Genomic DNA, 19,523 nt, shown 5'->3' with positions numbered 1-19,523 from the left:
CGGGGAGGAGGGCGCAGGGGCAAGTGGATGGGGCGGCCCGGAGCCAGCCAGGCAGTTTTATTGACATACTTTTAAATAATCTGCACGTGTTAGTCCTGTGCGTCAGCAACGCTGCGTGGTTCAGTGATCCCCTGGGAGAGCGGGCCCAGGGTTGGACACAAAGTGCTCTGTCCATCGAGTCCATGCTGAGGCTCCCTATGGGGAGCAGAGCCGGTCAGCCATGTGGGGCTGACCCTGTCCAGCAAGTGCACTCTGTCCTCACAGGGTGTCCTCAGACTAAAGTTGGAGGCCTCAGATCACAGGCCCCACTGCTAAGAGCGTGCCCCAGGCAGCTGCAGGCTGGGTGTGGGTGGCTTGGCGTGGTGCCCTCGGTGGCAGAGGAGACTGCCTGCCTCACAGTTCAGGTTGCGGTAGCGGGCAACAGCTGGAGTGGGGCGGGGGCACATGGACAGGAAGCCAAAGCTGAAGGGGCCAAGGCAGCAGCCAGGACAGGGCAGCCCATCCTCAGGCTCCCGGGAAGTGGCAGGGGGTGGCGAGGGTTCTGTCCGCTCCAGGGCTGCGGCTCGGGGCAGGCTATGCTGGGCCCGGTTCCAGGACTCCCCAGCCCAGCCTTGCGGGGAGTTCACCACCACAGCTGGGGGGTTGTTGTTGAGGGGGGGTCCTGATCTAGGGGACCAGGGTTGGGAGGCTGAAGAACAAGTACTGATGAAGTTGTCTGTCGCCACAGCAAGGGGAAGCTGGGGAGCCGGTCCTGGGGGTTCTGGTTCTGGGCTACTGCCCTCACACTCCATCTTTTCTTCAGCTGAGGGGCCCACGGGGGGTGGGCCAGGACCTGGCAGTGCAGTCTCCATACGTCGGGGGAGCTCAGGAGATGAGGGTAGCGAGCGGCAGCGTCGGAGAGGCGTCCCAGGCTGGGTGAGGGTTTCTGGCGTGCTCACCAAGGGCAGCTGAGTGGAGGGCAGTGGTAACGGTGGTACGAGGGGCAAGGGGGTGACGGGCCTGCAGGGTGTGTCCAGAAGCTTGATCTTGCCACCCCTGAGGTCTTCCCGGAGTGAGAAGGGGTTGACACGAGTCAGATTGTCCCCCCAGTTTGGGGGTGACTCTGGTGACGGGGGCAGGAAGAGGTCTGATCGGCTTCGAGAGAGCCGGGGGTCAGGCCTCGGAAGTGTGGCGGAAAGACCTCCTATTGGAACAGATCCTGTAGAAAGAGAAGCCCGTGATTACTGCTTTCGGTGTCTGAGCATAGCTCTGGAGGACCTCGCTATTCTCCAGGAGCTGGTAAAAGTAGAGTAGAACAGGGATCCCACAGGGTACTTCAGAAAGGGGAAGATATCACCGCCAACCACCTTTTACCTCTTTTTCCTTCTCTGCTTCCTCAGCCTCTACCAATTGAAAGCTACCTGCTTTGAGATATCCTCCCACCCCTCCCTCTGTCAACTCCCAGCCCTCTCACCTAATCAATCCATTCTGCTTCCTCCAGATAACTCTGAGTTCCAAGGAGAAAGGCACCAGGGCTTCTTCCACTGGGTCCATGTCATGCTCACTTACCCTGATTGTGTAGCAGGGGAGTCCTGGCAGGGGGGGCTGGCTCAGGCAGCTGCTCCAGGATCCATTCCAGGTGCTGGGTGATCTCAGTGAAGGGGGCACGAGTGCTGGGTTCCATCTGCCAGGTAGAGACAGGGTAGCTTCTTTATTCAGAGCTCTTAAACAGGCTCCCTGGGTTTTTCTCCCATTGCCTGGCACCTCCAGGCAGCCCTGGTGTGGACGGGGGTTGTCTGTCAGAGTGGGCTCTTACACTGCAGCAGTGGATGGCCAGAAGCAGGAAAGGCAGTGGGCAGTCATCCCCTACCAGGGTTCGGAAAGCAGGCACATCTAGGCCAAAGTCCTGTGAGGAGAGAGCAGGGGCTAAATAAGCCTTCCTTGGTTTCTTCCACATCCCTGTGAGGCTCTCTGTCTCCAAGGTTCCCGCTTCAGTGATGAGCTACATGTTTGGAGCCTCCTGTTTCACGTGGAGACGTTTACCTCAGTGCGGGGCAGGTAGTCGGGGTCTGCAGGAACTCGGGCAATGAGCTCACAGAGGACAATCCCGAAGGCAAAGACATCGGCCTAGGGGTGGCAGATAACAAAGTCAGAAGGACCAGACAGTCTTCTCGTACTGGAATGGGCATTCAGGCATGGAGGGTTGAGAGCCGAGGGGATCCTGAGGATCTGGTAAGGGAAGTTGCTGGGATGGAGCCCTGACAGAGGACTATCTCAAAGGCCTCTGGGGAAACTTGATGTCTTACCTTCTCATCGTACAGCTCACCCCGCAATACCTCTGGAGCCATCCAATATGGCGAACCCACCACAGCCAATGGCTCCTTCCTTGCTCCTTCCCTGCAGGGGCAGCGTGGTCAGAAACATTCAGGTGTCCTTCCCAGGCAAGAGGGGATGAGGTGACTGCCACCCCAGCCCAGGGGAATGTCACTGGGGGCTGCATTTAGATGGGCTGCCTTTGGCAGGTTTGGGGGCAACAAGGGCATTCATCTCACCTGTACACAGGAATCTTTTCAGCCAGCCCAAAGTCACCCACGACGGCTGTGAAACCTTGGTCTTCCCGTCGGACCAGACAGTTCTGACACACACACAACACACACATAGATGTCCTATGATCACCTTCTGATCTTTGGTCTTCTAGTATATATCCCAAAGCCCTGCCACTCCCGCAGCTCCAACCTTCTCTCTCAATTCTTCAATGGGCCCCACTACTGCAGCACCATTCAACACTCCAGTAGCACTCAGTCCCTCACCCCGTACTTCACCACTCTAATACACAATGTGACTGTTATCCACATTCTAGCATCCAAGGACTAATTATAAGCCAATAATCTCAAACTCCTTCATGCCCCTATCTCCCGTCAGCCCACCTTGGAAGTGAGGTCTCGGTGGAATACACCCTTGGCATGCAGGTACCGCAGCCCTCGAGCGATGTCCAGGGCTAGGTGGAGTCTGATGGGCCAGGACAGGGGTTCAGGGGAGCTGAGCAGCTGTTCCAAGGTCCCACCATTCATGTACTAAGACAGGGGTGGGAGGAGGAAGAACGAATGTCACAGTTTCACTCTGTTTCCTCAGTGTCTCACTTATAAGCCGGGGAACGCTCGGGGTTATTGCAATGGTCAGCAGGTGAGTCTGGGCTTTCTTGGTTTCCATTCATGCTCCAATTTTGTGGCTGCTAGCCCTGTGTAACTTTTCGATAATGAAATTTACATGCAATTAAGCATTCAGTTCTTCAGTGGCACGGGTTGGGGGGGCATTTCCCATGCTCTAGCCTGGCCACAGGTGGCCGGTGGCTGGTGTACTGGGACAATGCACATGCAGAACGTTTCCATCATTGCAAAAAAGTTCTACGGGCAGCAATGCTCTAGGGGAGACAGGGAATGAATGAGAGGCCGAGGTCTCTGAGACGGTCTGCCCCAAGAGCAGTCCTGGTAGCATGCTGCTGGAGGCGGTCCTGGGCGGATTCCTTTGGGGTCCCCCTTTCCCCTCCCCCCGGCGGCGGTGGTTCCCCCTCCTGTCCGGTCCTTACCTCTGTCAGAGCGTGTAGCTGCCCCTGGTGCACACAGACCCCCATGAACCTGAGGAGGGTGGGGTAGGAGGGTAGGCTGCACGAGTGCCGCTTTCCCCGCGGGATCTTTCCTCCTCCCTCCCGTCCAGCAGGCTGCTCGGCGAGAAGCTGGGCTGCTCACCTTAGGATGTTGGGGTGCCGGAGCCGGTTCATCAGCTGCACCTCCCTCAGCGTGTTGCCCCGGTTACTGGGGAGCTTGTTCATCTTCAGCACCATGACCTGCCCTGACTGTCTGTGCCGGACCTGCGGGCAGTAAGGGCCGGCGGGTGCCCGACTCGGGCTCTCTACCCCGGGCCTCCGTCCCCCAAGTTCAAGCTCGTAGCAGCTCGGTCCCGCCCCTCCGCCCTCTCGACGGGTCCTACCTTGTAGACCTCGGAGAAGAAGCCGGCCCCGATCTTCTCCGCACAGTGGAAATCGTCCACACGCGCCAGGCTGGACACGGCGCTGCGGAGGGCTCGGTAGGAGGAGGGGCGGCCCCGGCCCGGGCCTGCGCCGGCGCCCCCCGGCCCTTCCCCGGGTGCCTCTCCCGGCCCGGGGCCCCTCAGCGGGGGCCGTTCCCCGGCCATTGCCGGGCCCCCAGGCCGGGCCTGCTTTACATGGCAGGGTCCCCGGGACCCGGGCAGGCCGCGCTCGCCATGGGTACGGGCCGAGCTCGATCCGTAGCTCCCGCTCCCGACCGGCGAATGGAAGACCTGCCGGGGATCCCGGGCCCGCCCCCGCCGCGCCGCTCAGCAGGGCCCCGGCGGACGCCGCTCCGTACCGGGCCTGGGCCGGGAGGTGACGGTGGCGGCGGGGCCGGCGCCGGCGGGCGGGCGGGCTCCCCGCAGGCGGAGGCGGGCGGGCGGGCGGGCGGCGGCGGCTCCGCTGCGCCGCTGGGGCTCAGGCTCCGCGGCCTGCCAGGGGCGGGGCCCGGCCGGGCCTCCGCTTAACTCCTTCGCGCCGGGGCCTCGCGCAGCGGCCACGCCCCCCAGGTGCGCCGCGGGCACCAAACTCCCCACGAGCGGGACCGCGGCGTCGGGGGTCAAAAGGCCACAGGCCGGGCGTGAATCACCGGAGAGAACTGGGCGCTCATTGTGCGTTCGCGAAGCTCGAACGTCTCGGCGCTGTCCCGGGATTCTCTTCTCCCCTCCCTCGTATCACACTGTCCGTTGAGGGCTGGGCTCAGCGAGCCGCCCGATTCCCGGACTCCACGGACCGGCAAGGCAGACGTCCAGAGCCTGCGGACCCAGCCACGACCGAAGGCAGCCCGGCGACTCGTCCACCTTCCCCTCCGGAGCTCCGGCCCCGACTGCCCACTTCCCGGCTCTCTTCCATTCCGTGACCCTCAATTTCTGGACTCGCTTTCAGACACCTTCCACCTGGGCCGGGCTGTACGGCTACCCCGAGGCTAGCCCATCCCAGGCTCGGTCCCGACGCCTCTCCTCCCCATCCCACGGCCCCGGAATAAAGTTTGGATCCTAGGGACCCCCTCCCCAGGGCCACCCACCCGGGACCTCCTCCCTTCTTTGTCCTAACGACCCTCTCCAGAGAGAGACGCCTCCACCTGCAGGGACGCGCCGCCTTCGGCGCGGGCCCACCCCGGCGAAGCCCCGCCCCCTCAAAGACCGCTTTCGCCGAGACCCCTCCCCTCCCGGGGACCTTCCCTTAGGATGGCACTGCCACCACCAGTGCCACCAGAACCCTTCAGTGCTGCGCCCACTCCTCCGGGTGTTCCTCCCACGCGTCAGGATCCCTCAGCGTGACTCCACCAGTCATTGTGACCCCTCCTCTCAAGGTGACTCCTCCCCCTCGGTGTGGCTCGGTCCTGCTCCGCGCGACTTCTCTCGGCAGCCGGCAGCTTCGGCCGCTCCGCCGCGCCGGAGCCGGGTCTTCCCCCTTCCGGCGGCCGTAGGAACTGCACCTGCTCTCTTTCCCGAGTGCGCACGCCCAACCTCGGGGCCGGGCTCACGTCGTAGCGGACGCTTCCGGTTTCGCCATTGGCTCCGCCCTCCCAGGGCAGGAATAGCCAATCATCGCCAGGGATGCGTGACGTCATCGGATCCTTGAGGTCGACTTCCCTGTCTAGCGGTTTCCGGCGTCCTTGGGTCTCCTGCCACCTAGCGGCAGAATGGGGAGAGGCAAGGGTGGAAGATCTAGGGTTTTCAAAAAAAAAAAAAAAAACCCATGTAAAGCATGTTAACATTTTTTGTGCGGTAAATGAAGACTGTGCATGAGCAGAGGTCACTGGGCGTGGGTGGCCGTCTTCTGTGTCCTGGTCACACACACGTTTTGAGAGTCGAGCCAAGAAGTATAGTTGCTTGTTAAGAGCTAATAGGAAAGGAATGAAGGCGGTCTTAAATGCTAGAGAGAAGGAGGCCAGATGCTGTCGTAGTGCTCCGTACAAGGGAAGGTATCTCAAAAGTTTGGAAAAAGAAGAACCGGGGTTATTTACAGTGGTTCCGAGCCTGGAGAGAGGCAGTGTGGAGAACTGAACGAGGATGGGATAATTTGGGTGGGAGGAAATCTACAGTGGAAAATCGTACTGGTAATATCCAAAGTCAGCCCTGGGAGAGAAAGCACATCTGCCAGGTTGATTTTTTTGTGTGCCAGTCCTGGAGCTTGGCACTGTCCCTGAGCTGCTTTTTGCTCAAGGCTAGAGTTTTCCTACTTGAGCCACAGTGCCACTTCTGGTTTTTTCTGTTTATATGGTACTAAGGAATCGAACTCAGGGCTTCATGGATGCTAGGCAAGCACTCTCACTAAGCCACACTCCCAGCTCAGGTTGATAATTGTTATTTTTTTATGTTTTTACTTTAGTTACTGGGTGAGGTCAACTGAGATTTAAAAAAAAAATTCTGGAGTTGGGAAGGTTGGTGTTGGTGGAGATGACTATGAGAAGCAACAGGTCAAGGTGAGACTTAAGGTGACCACAAAAGTAGATACCATCGTTGGGATGAGGTTCATAAAGGGAAAAGAGCAATGTCTGCTTTTTTATGTATGAAAGCAAGTAAAAGTACTTTGTTTTGGTTCTTTAATTTGAACTCACGGTCTTGAGGTTGTTAGTGGGGCACTTATCAACGAGCTAGGCTTCTAGTCCCCTCAGTTCCTACTATAGTTATTGTTGTTGTATTGGGGTTTGAACCTAGGGCCTTGTGTTCATTGAATTTATTTGTTCGACTGACGCTCTACCATTTGAGCCACGCCTCTGGTCTGCAGCCCTTTTTGCTTAAGTTATTACTCAGGAAGAATCTTCCCTGTCTGGTCTGTGATCTTACTCAGGCTTCACACATAGTTAGCATGAAAGGCACACACTACCACACCAGCTTTTTAGTTGAGATGAAAGTCTCACTTTTTGCCCAGACTAACTTCTAATTGTGAACCTCCTGATCTCTATCAAGTGGCCCAGATTACAGGTATGGCCAGTAGACCTTTCAAAACCTCCATATATCATTTGGCATAGTGGCTCAAGCCTGTAATTCTATTTGGGAAATGGAGATGGGTATTCATGTTTTGAGGCTCCTCCCTTGTTGCCTAAAATGTTTGTGAGACTCCTTCTTAATGGCTGGGCTTAGGGGTTCACATTTGTTATTCCAGAGACAAAGGGAAGAACAAATGGGAGGATTATAGTCCATGCTAGCCTACACATAATGTTACACTTTTTTTTGAAAATAACTGACACAAAAAGCCATTGGAATGGCTTAAGAGGGAGAGTGCCTCCAAAGCCAGCATAAGATCCTCAGCTCAAATCTTAGTCCTACCCACCCAGCCCTCCACATGTCCTGTCTCATATTTCCCCCCTCTGGTCTTATATGAGTCTAAGAGTTGCAAACATGTTACATTCCAGCTAGGGGTGGCCAAGATAATAAAACTTCAAAACAACAAAACTATTTCAGAAGAAGCAAGAAGGAAGAAGGAAAGGAATTACGTCAAACACCTAAAATCTTTACATGTTAATTTAGAATAGCAAGACAGATTAATGGCTAACGATTTGGTCTTCAGGAGAGAAGGGGAGGAGTGCACAGTCACTTTGGAGGCCTTCCCATTTCTCATAGTAGTGTAGGTACTGGGAGACTCCCTTAACAAGGAATCAAGTGAGCTTACTAGCTTTGCCCAGCCAATAATAGGGTTTTGCCCCTAGGAGACAGATGGTCCTAGTTGGAGCCACAGAAGAACTTTAGCAACTTTAGGTAGACATGGCTAGCAGTTACCTTTCATGATGAGATCTTAGCTCCCTTCAGAGCGGAGGGTAATCCTGTTGCCAATGCCCCCCTTGCTTGTAATAGGGCATCTTTAGTGGCTGTCATCATTAAGGACATTCTTTGTTCCATTACCCAGCACGTTGCATCTTCTTCATGAAGTCTTTGTGGCTCCCATGTGCTTTGCAGGTGTCATGACTCCTTGAGCAGCAAAAATGTTCATTTATTCTCTTCTCCAGTCTCTGGTTTTGTCTCACATCTTGTGCTCCACATCCTTCCTCTCCTGATCTGAGACTGAGTGGCTTGGAGGCCCACTGCTAGCTACTGGAGCTTGCACCTGATGGCTTGGGTTGACAGTTCAGTAGAGTGGATTTCATGCTGGCAAGTGATCAGGTGATATAGAAGAAGCTCATATGAGGAAATCAGCACTCCTCAGATCCTTTCACAGCAAATAAAAAGACCAAAATATGCTAATGAGCCAGGCGCTGGTGGCTCATGTTTGGAATCTTAGCTACATAGGAGGCTGAGATCCGAGGATCACAGTTCAAAGTCGGCGGGAGGAAAAGTTCGTGTCACTTTTACCTGCAATAAACCACCCCCAAAAAACAAAACAAAACAAAACAATAACAGAAATGGAACTGTGGCTCAAAGTAGTAGAGTACTAGCGCCTTGAAAGAAAAGAACTCAGAGACCGCACCCAGGCCCTGAGCTTAAGCTCACAGCAGCAGCAGCAGCAGCAAAAACAATAACAAATGCTTAGGGCAAGTCAGGCATTGCCAAAAAATAAGCACCAAATTCTCACCACCATGGGAACGGAGTAGGAAAATAAGTATAAGATGTACTAGCCAAGAAAAAAGAAACAACAAAGTGACTAGGAACGGCGAGATTGGCTTGTCAGGGCTGAAGAAAGACATCTGCCTCTGGGTAGGAGTTTCTGTGACCCTCCTGGCTGGCTCATCAAACGTGCTACTGGATTCAAGTCACTGGCTTCGGGGACCAGAAAGTTCTTATTGTAGACATAGACAAGTCTGAAGCTTTGCATAGGTGTCTATAGATCTGGTCAGCCCTGGAAAACTAACTTATGTGTCATTAGCTTTTCCTACATGTTGGACAGGGGAGTTTTTGGCCTTGGTTGGACAAATTGGGGTGGTAATTTCCCACAGTTTATGGAGCTTGCAGGTCAGCAAGACTCTACCATGTTACAAGCAATTCCATCACTATCGAAAGTCTAGGATGTGATTCCTTATTCAAATCCCCATTTTTAGCCATTAGGTTTCTTCCCTCCCTATTACCCCTTTTAGCATGACTACTGAGCTACATGTCTAGTTTTCAATTTTCCAGACAGGATCTCAGTATGAAGTTGGCTTAAAACATAATCCTCTTGCCTCTGCCTTCTGAGTGTGGGGATTTCAGGCATGTACTGCTATACCACCCAAATAGTGATATTTTTGATATTAGTAACTGCCTGTCATCATGTAGACCAGGATTTTCTCTGACACCATTGGCAATTTGAACCCTATATAGATAGTCATGGGACTTGAACTGTCAGGGCCTGGGCGCTGTCCCAAAGATTTTGTGCTCTGGGTTAGGGCACTATCACTTTGACACACAGAGCCACTTCTGGTTTCCTGGTGGTTAAATGGAGATAAGAGTCTCATGGAGTTTCCTGACTGGGCTGGCTTTGAACTGCGATCCTCAGATCTCAGCCTCCTCAGTAGCTAGGATTATAGGTGTGAGCCATTGTGCCCAGTTTAGAAATTCTTTATTGTAGAAGTCTGTTTTGTTATCAGCGCCCAAATCCTGTCTAGGATATTTGCCTGCATCTCTGGTTCTAACCCACCAGATGCACCTACTTTCACTGTGACAACCAAAAATGTCTCTCAACGTTGCCAGTTGTTCCCTGGGTCCAAAACTATCCCTGAGTATCACCTGATAAATTAATCAACATAAAGTTAGGAAATACTGTCCTCATTCTATCATCCCTTTTTTCTATATAGAAAAGAGAAATGCCTATGATGATTAATCTTGTCAACTTGATTGGCTTGAAAAGCACCTAGATTAGTACAGTATGCCTGTGAAGAGTTTCCAGGAAGACAAAATGTAGGTAGCAACATCCACAGGTGGGGGGCCTAGAGGGAATAAAAGGGGAAAATGGAAAAAAGTGGTTAGCACAGGCATTCTGCTTCTGATTGCCATGACATGCTTGGCTAGACTGAATCCTCTGAAACAGTAACCCAGAATAAGCCCTTCCTCCCTTAAATTCCTCTTGTCTCAGTCATTTGTTATGGTCATGTTCACTATTAGTTATATAGAGATATAGTCTATAGAAAAGCTGAATGAATGTTAGCTTCCCTTTTAGCCAATTTATTTTTTTCCAGTCCTGGGCTTGAGCTCAGGGCCTGAGCACTGTCCTTGAACTTTCTCAAGGCTAGAGCTCTACCACTTGAGCCTCAGCACCACTTCGGGCTTTTTTCTATGTATGTGGTACCAAGGAATCGAACCCAGGTCTTTGTGCATGCTAGGCAAGCACTCTACCACTAGGCCAAACTCCCAGCTTTTTAAAGCTAATTTTTAAATAGCATTAGTTTCCTAGAAGCTTCCAAGGTTAACCAATGAAAATTCCTTTGTATCATTATGAACTAATAATTTAATTTATATGTCTGATGCTTAAATTATCTTATTTTGCCAGACACCAGTAGCTCACACCTATAATCTTAGTTACACAGGAGGCTGAGATCTGAAGATAACAATTCATAGCCAGCCCAGACAGGAAAGTATGTGAGACTTTTATCGCCAGTAAACAATACCCTCCCCACAAAATTAAAAAAAAAAAGCTAAACATGAAGTTCTAGCTTAAGTGGTAGAAAGCTAGCCTTGAGCAAAAAGAAATTCATGAACAGTGCCAGGCCCTGACTTTAAAACCCCAGTACAAAAAAATAAAAACATAAAAGTTTCTTCTTGCCCTACTTACCTACTTGTTTAGTGATAAGAATACTCCCAGAAGGTCCACCCTCTAGATTTTTCTTAGAAGGGTATAACAGGAAAATAATCTACTATGGTAACCAACGTTAAGTATACAATATGACATTGTTAAGAACACTGTATCACTCTGTGTTCTTATTCATCTTACACAATCATTCATCCTGTACAATTGAAAGAAACTTTGTTTCCTTTAACCGCTGCTTTTCTTTTAGCTGCTGGTAGGAAATATCCTAAATCTTTTCCCCATTCTTTATCTAAATGGCATCCTGGAATATTTTAACTATTTTTTCTTAGTATATCAGAATCCACCGTTCAATGTTTCTGATGACTTTTGCATAAGTGGCTTATTTTCTTATACACTAGCACTTTTTAAAAATTGTGAACCTCTTGCTTTATCTTAATTTGCTGTCTTATATGTCTAGGGAAGTTTCACTTCAGGGGAAGCTTCAGCTTCTGCTGTGGATAGGGGTGACCATTTGCCAAGATTTCCCAATTCGTGTTTTCTTTTTTTTTTTTTTGCCAGTCTTGGGCTTGAACTCAGGGCCTTGGCACTGTCCTTGGACACTTTTTGCTCAAGGCTAGTGCTCTGCCACTGAGTCACAGTGCCATTTCCAGCTTTTTCTATGTATGTGGTACTGAGGAATTGAACCCAGGGCTTTGTGCATGCTAGGTGAGCACTCTACCATTAGGCTGTGCTCTCGGCCCGTTTGAGCATTTTTATCTTTGTGTTTCAATGTGTGTGTGTGTGTGTGTGTGTGTGTGTGTGTGTGTGTGTGTGTGTGTGTGTGTGTGTGTGTATGCACGTGCATTCTCATCTGGTCTGGTATGGTTCTGGTCTGATCAGGTCTCATGCAGTCTGGCTGGGTCTGGTCCCTTCTGATCCAGTCTGGTCCTGTTTGGCCCAGTTCAGTCTGATCTGGTTCTGACCGGTCTGGACCAGTCCTGTCCGATTTTGTCCAGTCCAGTCTGATCCACCCTGGTCCCGTCTGGCCTTGTCCCATCTGGTCCTGATGGTCCTGTCCGATCAGGTCTCATCAGGTGTGTTCTGGTGTGGTCTGGCATGTGCCAGTATTCAGGGTTCGGCCTTCCCTAGACATTCTTAGAGTGCATATTTATGGGAATCATACCACCAAGCAAGAGATGCTCTCAGGGAGCATCCAGCATGCTGCTATCCCTCCAGCCCTATTCCCATGATATATAATTATATGTATAATTATACATAATATAATTTTATATCTTACACATATGTGTAATTTTATTGAGGAAAACATTCCTGAAAGATTCCTTTGTGAATGGACACGTCTCCTAGGCTTGTGGACATACATGAGCTGCTTCCAGTGTTGACTGTTTATGATCATAATGGGATGATCTCCAGGAGGAATGGCCAGTAATCACACCTCTCAGAATCTTACGGACATGGATGACACACATTTTTCTCTGGGACGGGAGTGGTGCCAGTAAAGGGGCTTAAACACAGCCTGAGCACTGTCCTTCAGCTTTTTAATTATTCAAGGCTGGTGCTCCGCTACTTGAGCTTCGTCTCCACTTCTGGCTTTTTGGTAGTTAATTGGAGATAAGCGTCTCTCAGAGATTCCTGCTCAGGCTAGCTTTGAACTGTGATCCTCAGATCTTAGACTTCCAAGTAGCTAGGATTACAGGTGAGAGCTACCAGCTCCTAGCAGACAATGCTTTGGATAGGTGTCATCCTTCACGGACAGATGCCTGCTTGCTCTCCTTCCCACTGAAACTTCTAGAAAAGGCTCGTTTCTCCATCCGTCCCCCACCCAACACAATTTTTCAGAAAAAACTTCATTGTTTCCTTTTTCTTTTAATCACAGCCTTACTGGGAGTATAAACTGTATGCATTCAAAATAGCCATCATTTCCCTCAAAAAATATAAAGATTCCTTTGTGTAAGATCAATAACATCTTAATAACCTACTTAAGGCTGATTATGAAATTTTCTCAACATCTATGCTGCCAGAAGGCTGGGTATGGAAGTCCTCCAATGTGTCATCTTTAATGCTAGCTAATAAAGCTACTGATATGTGAACATATTTCTCAATACGATTGTCAAAGAGACATTTTTATGTTGGTAGGCTTTCTACGTGAATGTTAATCCTTGTGGGTTTGAGAATGTTATAAATGTAGAAAAGCCAGAAAAGACCCTGATGTTTCTTCTCCCTGCTGTTTCAAATGCCATGGATTCTGATCATTTCTACACATATTTCCCTTCCTCTTTAGACTATAAACACATAGATTTGGGTTATCATAATCTTTGGTTAATGGCACATTACTGGTACTTGCATTTTGCTCTCTCCTCTCCAGCCCTGGGCTTGAACGCAGGGCATCATGCTGTTAGATTTGCTCTCCTACAGCTGGTGCTCTATCCTTTGAGCCATGCCTCCTAGAGTCTGATTTTTTCTGGTTTATTGGAGATGGAGTCTCTCAGACTTTATTGTTTGGGCTGGTTTCAAACCTTGATCCTCTAGATCTCAACCACATGAGTAGCTAGAACTACAAGCATCTGGCATGGGCTCTGCTTTAGCTTTTGTTGCAATGTGTAACAAGAAGCATTCATGAAAACTATTCCTGGACTGGGGTGTGGCTCAAGTGGCAGATATGCAAAACCCTGAGTTCAATCCTCAATATGGTACAAAAGGAAGAGAGGAAGAAAGAAAAAGACAGGAAGGAAAGGAAACAGAAGGGAGAAAATAAATGAAAGCACCATGGTAAACAAAAGTAATACTTGACACAATGTGCATCAAGCTACTATGATTTATGCCATCTGAAGCCCCTAAGACGCTAAGATTTCCCTTTTAATGCAATTTTTTTTGCACTCATACTTGTTTGAAGTTTATTCTTCCTACTTTTTAAAATGTTGATGGTCTCTTGAGAATTTGTTTCAAAGGTCCCACAATTTTTAAAAACTCATCCTAAGAGAAGGGATTTATCCTTGCCTCAAGGCTGACTTAAAATTAAGTGGCTGATGTGAGATCTGTATAAAATTTCCAAGCAAAGGCTGGGCATGGTGGCTCAGACCTAGTTACTCAGGAGGCTGAGATCTGAGGATCAAGGTTCGAAGCCAGCCCAGGCACAAAAGGACCTGAGACTCTTATTTCCAATTAACCTCTAGAAAACGGGAAGTGGGGCTTGGCTCAAGGGTAGGGTGGTAGCCTTGAACTGAAGAGCTCAAGGACAATGCCCTGGCCCAGCGGTAGGGCAGTAGCCCAGGCCGAGTTCAAGCCCCATGACCCACAAAAAAAAAAAAAAAAAAAAAAAATTCCGAGGGATTCCTGGACAGGCTCAAAGGCAGCTCAGAAAGCTGTGGGTTATCATTCTGGAGACCTCGCAGAGTGGGTGGGGTGCTTTTCTAAGTGGACTTTCCTCTTGTATGAGATGCTGTCTCCAGTTATAAATATTTCCATAGCCACACCCAACCCTGGCCAGTGGGTGTGGCAGCTCCCAGAAGGAACAAACTGTGCCTCCACTGGATGGAGGCAATGAGAGAGAATTCCTATGGACCCCTCACCCTTGACCCTTTCCTAAGTCGAATTCTCTTCAGGGGCTTAGAAATACTAATTGCACGGATGAAAATAATAGCAATAGGCAACTAGAGACGGCTTCCTCCCAAACCAGAAATGTGACCAATTCTCGTTTCTTGGTTTCTTCCTCCTTCCTTCTGTGCTGGGGGATCAGACACTGAGCCTGTGCAGCCACCTAAGTGTTCTACAACAGAGCCATGACTGTAAGCCCTCAATTTTAACTTAATCCATAGCCTGATTTTAGCTATGATGGTCTCAGCAGAAAAATCTTGTTCTAGTACCTGTGTACTAAACTATATCTTAATCTGTAATTTTAACCTTTCCATGTTCCTTCCTTCCTTTCTCCCTCCCTCCCTTGTTATCCCTCTTTCTCTCCTCCCCCCGACCCCCACACCGTTGCATACTGGTGCTGAAACATGCACTCAAGTCCTTGTACTTTCTCGCCTTTTTTTTGCTTGTCTGCAGTATTTCCCACTTGAGCCACAGCTCCATTTCTGAGTTTTTGCTGTTAATTGGAGGTAAGGGTCTCATAGACTTTTCTGCCCAGGCTGGCTTCAAACCTAATTCTCAAATCTCAGCCTCTTAAGTCTCAAGGATTGTGGGTGTGGGCCCCCAATACAGAGCTCCATTTTTCAATTTTATACTCTTCTCTCCAAGTTTGCAACATTTATTATTGCCTTTGACTCTCTTTTCTCTTATTCTCATCAAGCTAATTAGTACTGAGACATTTACTAGCTACAGAGACAATTGTTTATTATGCATCATCTAATGAGTTTTATCCTGCTCTGGGGTAATACTTGTTTTCCCATTTCACAGATGAGAAAACCGAGGCTCCATGAATGTGGTCAAGATCTGTGTCTAGTGAAGCTAGAGTTTCAATTAGTTTTTTTCCCCTCAGTACTTTCTCTTATTGTCTGGGATTCCACCCAGTTCTAGGTAAAGTCAGCTACTGCCGACAGTCCTAGCTGTGCTTAGCTGTCAGCAGCCAGCATGGGACTGGCTCTGCCTTTCCAATTCTCCTTGTAGTTCTGCCTGGTTAGAATAACAAGAAGAAAAAGGGAGATGGGGGAGGGAATAGGTAGAAACTGCACAGCCAACAGAATCCAAATGCCAGGTTGTTTACCTTGACACACCACTGCTATTCTGGGCCCTCCCCTCAGCTCCCACTCTCTGGCAGATCGCCTTAACTGTGAGCCAAGTCCAGCAGACTGCTAATTCTAAATGGCACTTACCAAGGCCATCCTTGGCAGAGCAGCATTCCCTGGGGCCCAGTGTTCTTGCACAATTCTGGACAAGTCAGTGTAGGGATTCTCACAGCCTCTCATAGCCTTAGAAAGGTGGTCATTCAGCTTCTGCCTCAAGCCCAGATCTGAATTCGAACCATCCTCCCTGACTGTCTGACATCTGGTCCTTCTGGTTGGTACCTTCTCTTGTCTTAGAGCTTGCGTCATTTCTTAACAAATTCTAACTTGCTTGCTGGTCTTATACCCCAGCTCTATCTTTTCATCTTCATCCTTTTAATTCATACAGAAAGAATACTTAATTTCTAACCCTTTATTCATCTCCCATTTGTGCTAGAGGCTGAGAGGCGATAAGGGAGGAAAGTCAGTAGCAGTAGCCAGCATCTCAGCACCTTCATATGCACTAGATAGATGATTGTACCCCTCCCATTAGGATTTAGGGAATTCAGAGGTTCGAAAGTTAAGTCACCTGTTCCAAGAGGTTGAGCTTCACACCAAGGCCACAGAGAGTATGAGCCCATGTCTGCTTTGTCTCATGTCTGTGCTTTTGCCCATGTGTCACGCATTCTGGCTTCATAGTCTTGAGTTGAAAAATGTTAATTTGGACCTCAAAGGGAAGAGGGCAAATAGTTGTATCTGCATTTGTGAGGACAGTGGGGCTTGGATTTGCATCAAAGCCATAGTTTTCCTGACTCCTACATAGTGTACATTCTGTCACTTTCCGGGTCTGAGCAGAGCGTGGCATCTTGGGTTGAGTGCATGATCCAGATTTTAGCAGGTACTCAAGAAATAATTCTTTGTTACATAAGTGAAGATGAATTTCATGTGACTGCCTAGAGGCAGCTAGGATCTCTCCCCACACCCCTACCGTGTCTCCTTCGGGATCAGGCTCCCTTCAGAGCTCAGCAACTCCTGCTTCTTCCTTAAGGAAGGGAACCAGAGGGGAGAGCCCTGCTCAGCCAGGCAAGGCTCTTAGCAAGGTATGTGAATGGCTTAAGCAATTTTGTTCTACTTCCCACCTAGAAGGGTGGGACAGCCATGTTATACCTCCCAGCTGCTTTCCAGCTCGGGTGGCAGAACCCAGGGAGCCTGTTCTGGCTCAGCCGTCACTCCCCCTCCCACTCCTCCTCTCTCCCCAGAAGCCCCGCCCTCTTCCTCTGCCCCGAAGCCCTGGACACAGCAGTACACACACAGCCTAGAGGCTCAGGCCAGGCTAGAAAGGACACAAAGGAATTGTTAGCCATGGCCAGTACCTTCATCCCAGGACTCAGGCCTCAGAACCCTCACTATATCCCGGGGTAAGAGCTCTCCTTACTTTCCTGATGGCGTCCCGGAATGGGGTCTAGGGTCCTAAACCCTTGGGGTCAAGTTGACTTATTGGTTTGGAGGCCTGAGGCTAGGGTGCATTTGGTGTTGGATGGAAAGGAAATAGCCAGGGACCGGGATAGCCAGATCAGCTACAAAGCTTTGTGTTGTTTTCTCCATGGGAACAGCTAACAGCCACAAGGGCAGGCTGAAAATGTATTTTGCAGCAGAGTCTGGAAAGATGGGGGCTTTAAAGTCTCTGCTGCTGCCGGTGGGCATGGTGGGGTGGAGGGTTCTGGAGGTAAGTGGGTGGATCCTATCTGACAGGTACACTGGACACTGTCCACTACTGCAGTTCAGCATGGGACAGACCTACGGGAAGGTGACTGGCCAGCTACTTCGAGGCCCTCCTGGTATTGCATGGCCTCCGGCCCACCGCATGCTTCTGCCTCCCATCTGGCCTCTAAGATCTCCTGAACTTCCCAGGAAGGGGCTGCCTCCCAGGCATGGGCACCAAAGACTCAGCTCCAGCATGATCCCGGGGTACACGGGTCTGTATACAGGTGTGAACAGATATGTGTTCCTGGCCTGGAGCATGTCTCAAATACTAATGTATCTTCCTGGCCCTTCCCCACTAGGTTTTGTCCCTCAGGCCCAGTTCATCTTTGCCAAGAACTGCAGCCAGGTCTGGGCTGAGGCTCTGAATGATTTCACTCAGCAGCATGGGTGGCAGGGGAGTCAAGAGCCGCCTGAGGAGGACAAGGAAGGAAAGGACACAGAGGAACACCGAGAACCAGAGGCAGAAGAAACAGAGCAGAGGCAGGAGGTGAAACAAGACAAGAAGGCTGGAGGGTGCTTGGCGTTGTGTATCTAGGTGGGGCTCAACCGCCAGTCGTGAGCTTGACAAGCCACTTTCTTCCGTCACCTTCTCTCATAGGTTTCTCCTTACTCCATGGATGACACAGACCCTCGGAAGTTCTTCATGTCAGGTGAGAGGAGGGGGAGGTGGCAATAGCATGGGGAGGCCAGGGGATGTCTTGACTCAGTGTCCCCCTTCCCCCAGGCTTCACTGGCTACGTGCCCCGTGCGCGCTTCCTCTTTGGCTCCACCTTCCCAGTGCTTACCAATAAAGCACTGCAGGAATTTGGGCAAAATCATCCTGGGCACAGGGCCCAGAAGGAGCCCCCAACTCTCCCCCCGCTTCCTGGAACCTACCTTCAGAACACGGGTCTTCTGCCCCACTATGGAGGCTATGTGCCAGGTGAGAAGAGCCCAAGGGAGGCTGTGGGCATGGGAATGTGTGGGCAGGAGCAGTTTGTGGGGGGGTGAGACAAGTAGATATAGGAGGGGTCTCAGATGATGCAATCCAGCTTTTCTCACTAGAAAGGGAAACGGAGGGACTGACAGTGGCGAGTTAGGGCCAGATTTTGGTGGGTAGTTTAGAGTTCAGGCAACTGGCTGAGAATTGACTGGCTTTTTCAACCACTGGCTACAATGACAGGTACTCTTGGCCACACAGGGTATAAGTTCCAGTTTGGCCACACATTTGGGCATCTCACCCAGGATGCCCTGGGCCTCAACAGCTCTCAGAAGCAGCTCCTGGCTTAGGTATCTGGACTTCAAGTTCTTCCTGTGTTTGTTTGTTTTGTGCTGGTAACAAGGCTTGAACTTAGGGCCTGGCACTGTTCTTAGCTCTTTTGCTCAAGGCTAGAACTCTACCATTAAAAGAGGCACAGCTTCCACTTCTAGCCTTTTGGTGGTTCACTGGAGATGCGCCTCATGGACTTTCCTGCCTGGGCTGGCTTTGGAACCCTGATCTTCAGATCTCAGCTCCTGAACAGCTAGGATTGCAGGTGTGAGTCACAGCACGAGTCACTGGTGCCTGGCTCGTCTTTCATTTTTCTCTATCTTAGTTATTCTGCTGGGAGGAAGAGGTGGGAAGAAGAGGTGCTGGGCAACAGCACCAAGAAAATAGTGTGGAGGCTGAGCACCTTTTTTATTAATAGACGTAATAAATAAATAAATAAATACACAAACAGAAGTTTGGGCTCCTCCCTCTTCTGATGACCAGGCACTGGTCACAGCCTATTTACAGCTTGTGGGGGCTTAGGGATCTAGCCCCAATACTGCTACCCATCTTCATGGTCACTTGGCCTAGGAAGCCCTACAAATAGCCTTCTGGGCCACTTCGCTCTGCAAGGACCTGCTTGTCCCCGTCCATGGAAATCCTGGCAGCCCGGTGCCGTGTCCCTTCCCTCCTTTCCTGGTGGAGGTGTGGACGAGGTCACTGGGCAGTACACGGGAGGAATTAATACTGAGCACAGGGAGCAGGTGCCAGCACTGGGGGGTGTGGACCCAGCTCTCAGTCTACTTTCTGTGGCCAAGCTAATGGGCTTGGGAAGTGCGCTCAGGCTCTGAGTCTGGGGGTTACCAGGGTCCCCGAGGCCACCAGCATGCACAGGGCCTCAGTTTTGGCTGCTTCCAGGGGTTGGACTTGGAGTTGGGGTTAATGTCACGTAAGCCAGAGGCACCAAGCCAGTGTCTGGGCCACGACTGCAGCGCAGCCAGTCTCCTCCTGCTGGCCCCAGCACTCGGAGGGTATCGCCCTTGTGGAAGCTCAGCTGTCCGGGGCCGGTGGCCAGATGGTGGCACAGTGCCTGCACCTCACTAGA

At 50.6% G+C, this 19,523-nt stretch overlaps 3 protein-coding genes across 6 annotated transcripts in view; 1 reads left to right on the top strand and 2 right to left on the bottom strand.

Moving 5' to 3' along the window:
• Positions 1 to 26: 26 nt before the first annotated feature.
• Tesk1 (testis associated actin remodelling kinase 1) lies at positions 27 to 4,435 on the bottom strand. The gene is made up of 10 exons (XM_090330214.1): positions 3,967 to 4,435; positions 3,726 to 3,847; positions 3,566 to 3,614; positions 2,907 to 3,053; positions 2,532 to 2,614; positions 2,286 to 2,376; positions 2,023 to 2,106; positions 1,796 to 1,885; positions 1,549 to 1,663; positions 27 to 1,198 (listed from the first exon to the last, which is right to left on the bottom strand). The coding sequence occupies exons 1-10, from the start codon at positions 4,168 to 4,170 to the stop codon at positions 312 to 314; spliced, it is 1,872 nt and encodes a 623-aa protein (XP_090186340.1). The 5' UTR covers positions 4,171 to 4,435; the 3' UTR covers positions 27 to 311.
• Positions 4,436 to 16,713: 12,278 nt separating this feature from the next.
• Positions 16,714 to 18,878, top strand: Cimip2b (ciliary microtubule inner protein 2B). 2 transcript variants are annotated; one of them, XM_090330211.1, is made up of 6 exons: positions 16,714 to 16,844; positions 17,179 to 17,402; positions 17,490 to 17,677; positions 17,789 to 17,840; positions 17,898 to 18,112; positions 18,371 to 18,878. In XM_090330211.1, the coding sequence occupies exons 1-6, from the start codon at positions 16,789 to 16,791 to the stop codon at positions 18,506 to 18,508; spliced, it is 873 nt and encodes a 290-aa protein (XP_090186337.1). In that variant the 5' UTR covers positions 16,714 to 16,788; the 3' UTR covers positions 18,509 to 18,878. The 2 variants fall into 2 exon arrangements, with proteins under 2 accessions (XP_090186337.1, XP_090186339.1); XM_090330213.1 differs by having other exon boundaries at positions 17,915 to 18,112; positions 18,371 to 18,525.
• The window catches only part of Rusc2 (RUN and SH3 domain containing 2), a 53,507-nt gene continuing 52,812 nt past the window's right edge, over positions 18,829 to 19,523 (bottom strand). For all 3 annotated transcript variants that reach the window (XM_090330210.1, XM_090330209.1, XM_090330208.1), the window contains one exon: positions 18,829 to 19,518. In XM_090330210.1, the coding sequence (XP_090186336.1) occupies positions 19,317 to 19,518 (202 nt within the window). In that variant the 3' untranslated portion in view covers positions 18,829 to 19,316. The remainder of the gene's footprint in view (positions 19,519 to 19,523) is intronic.

Source organism: Megascapheus bottae, chromosome 3 (genome assembly GCF_031878675.1).
Source record: "Megascapheus bottae isolate mThoBot1 chromosome 3, mThoBot2.hap1, whole genome shotgun sequence".
In the NCBI taxonomy this organism is placed as follows: Eukaryota; Metazoa; Chordata; class Mammalia; order Rodentia; family Geomyidae; genus Megascapheus; species Megascapheus bottae.
This window is presented reverse-complemented; position numbering and strand designations above follow the sequence as displayed.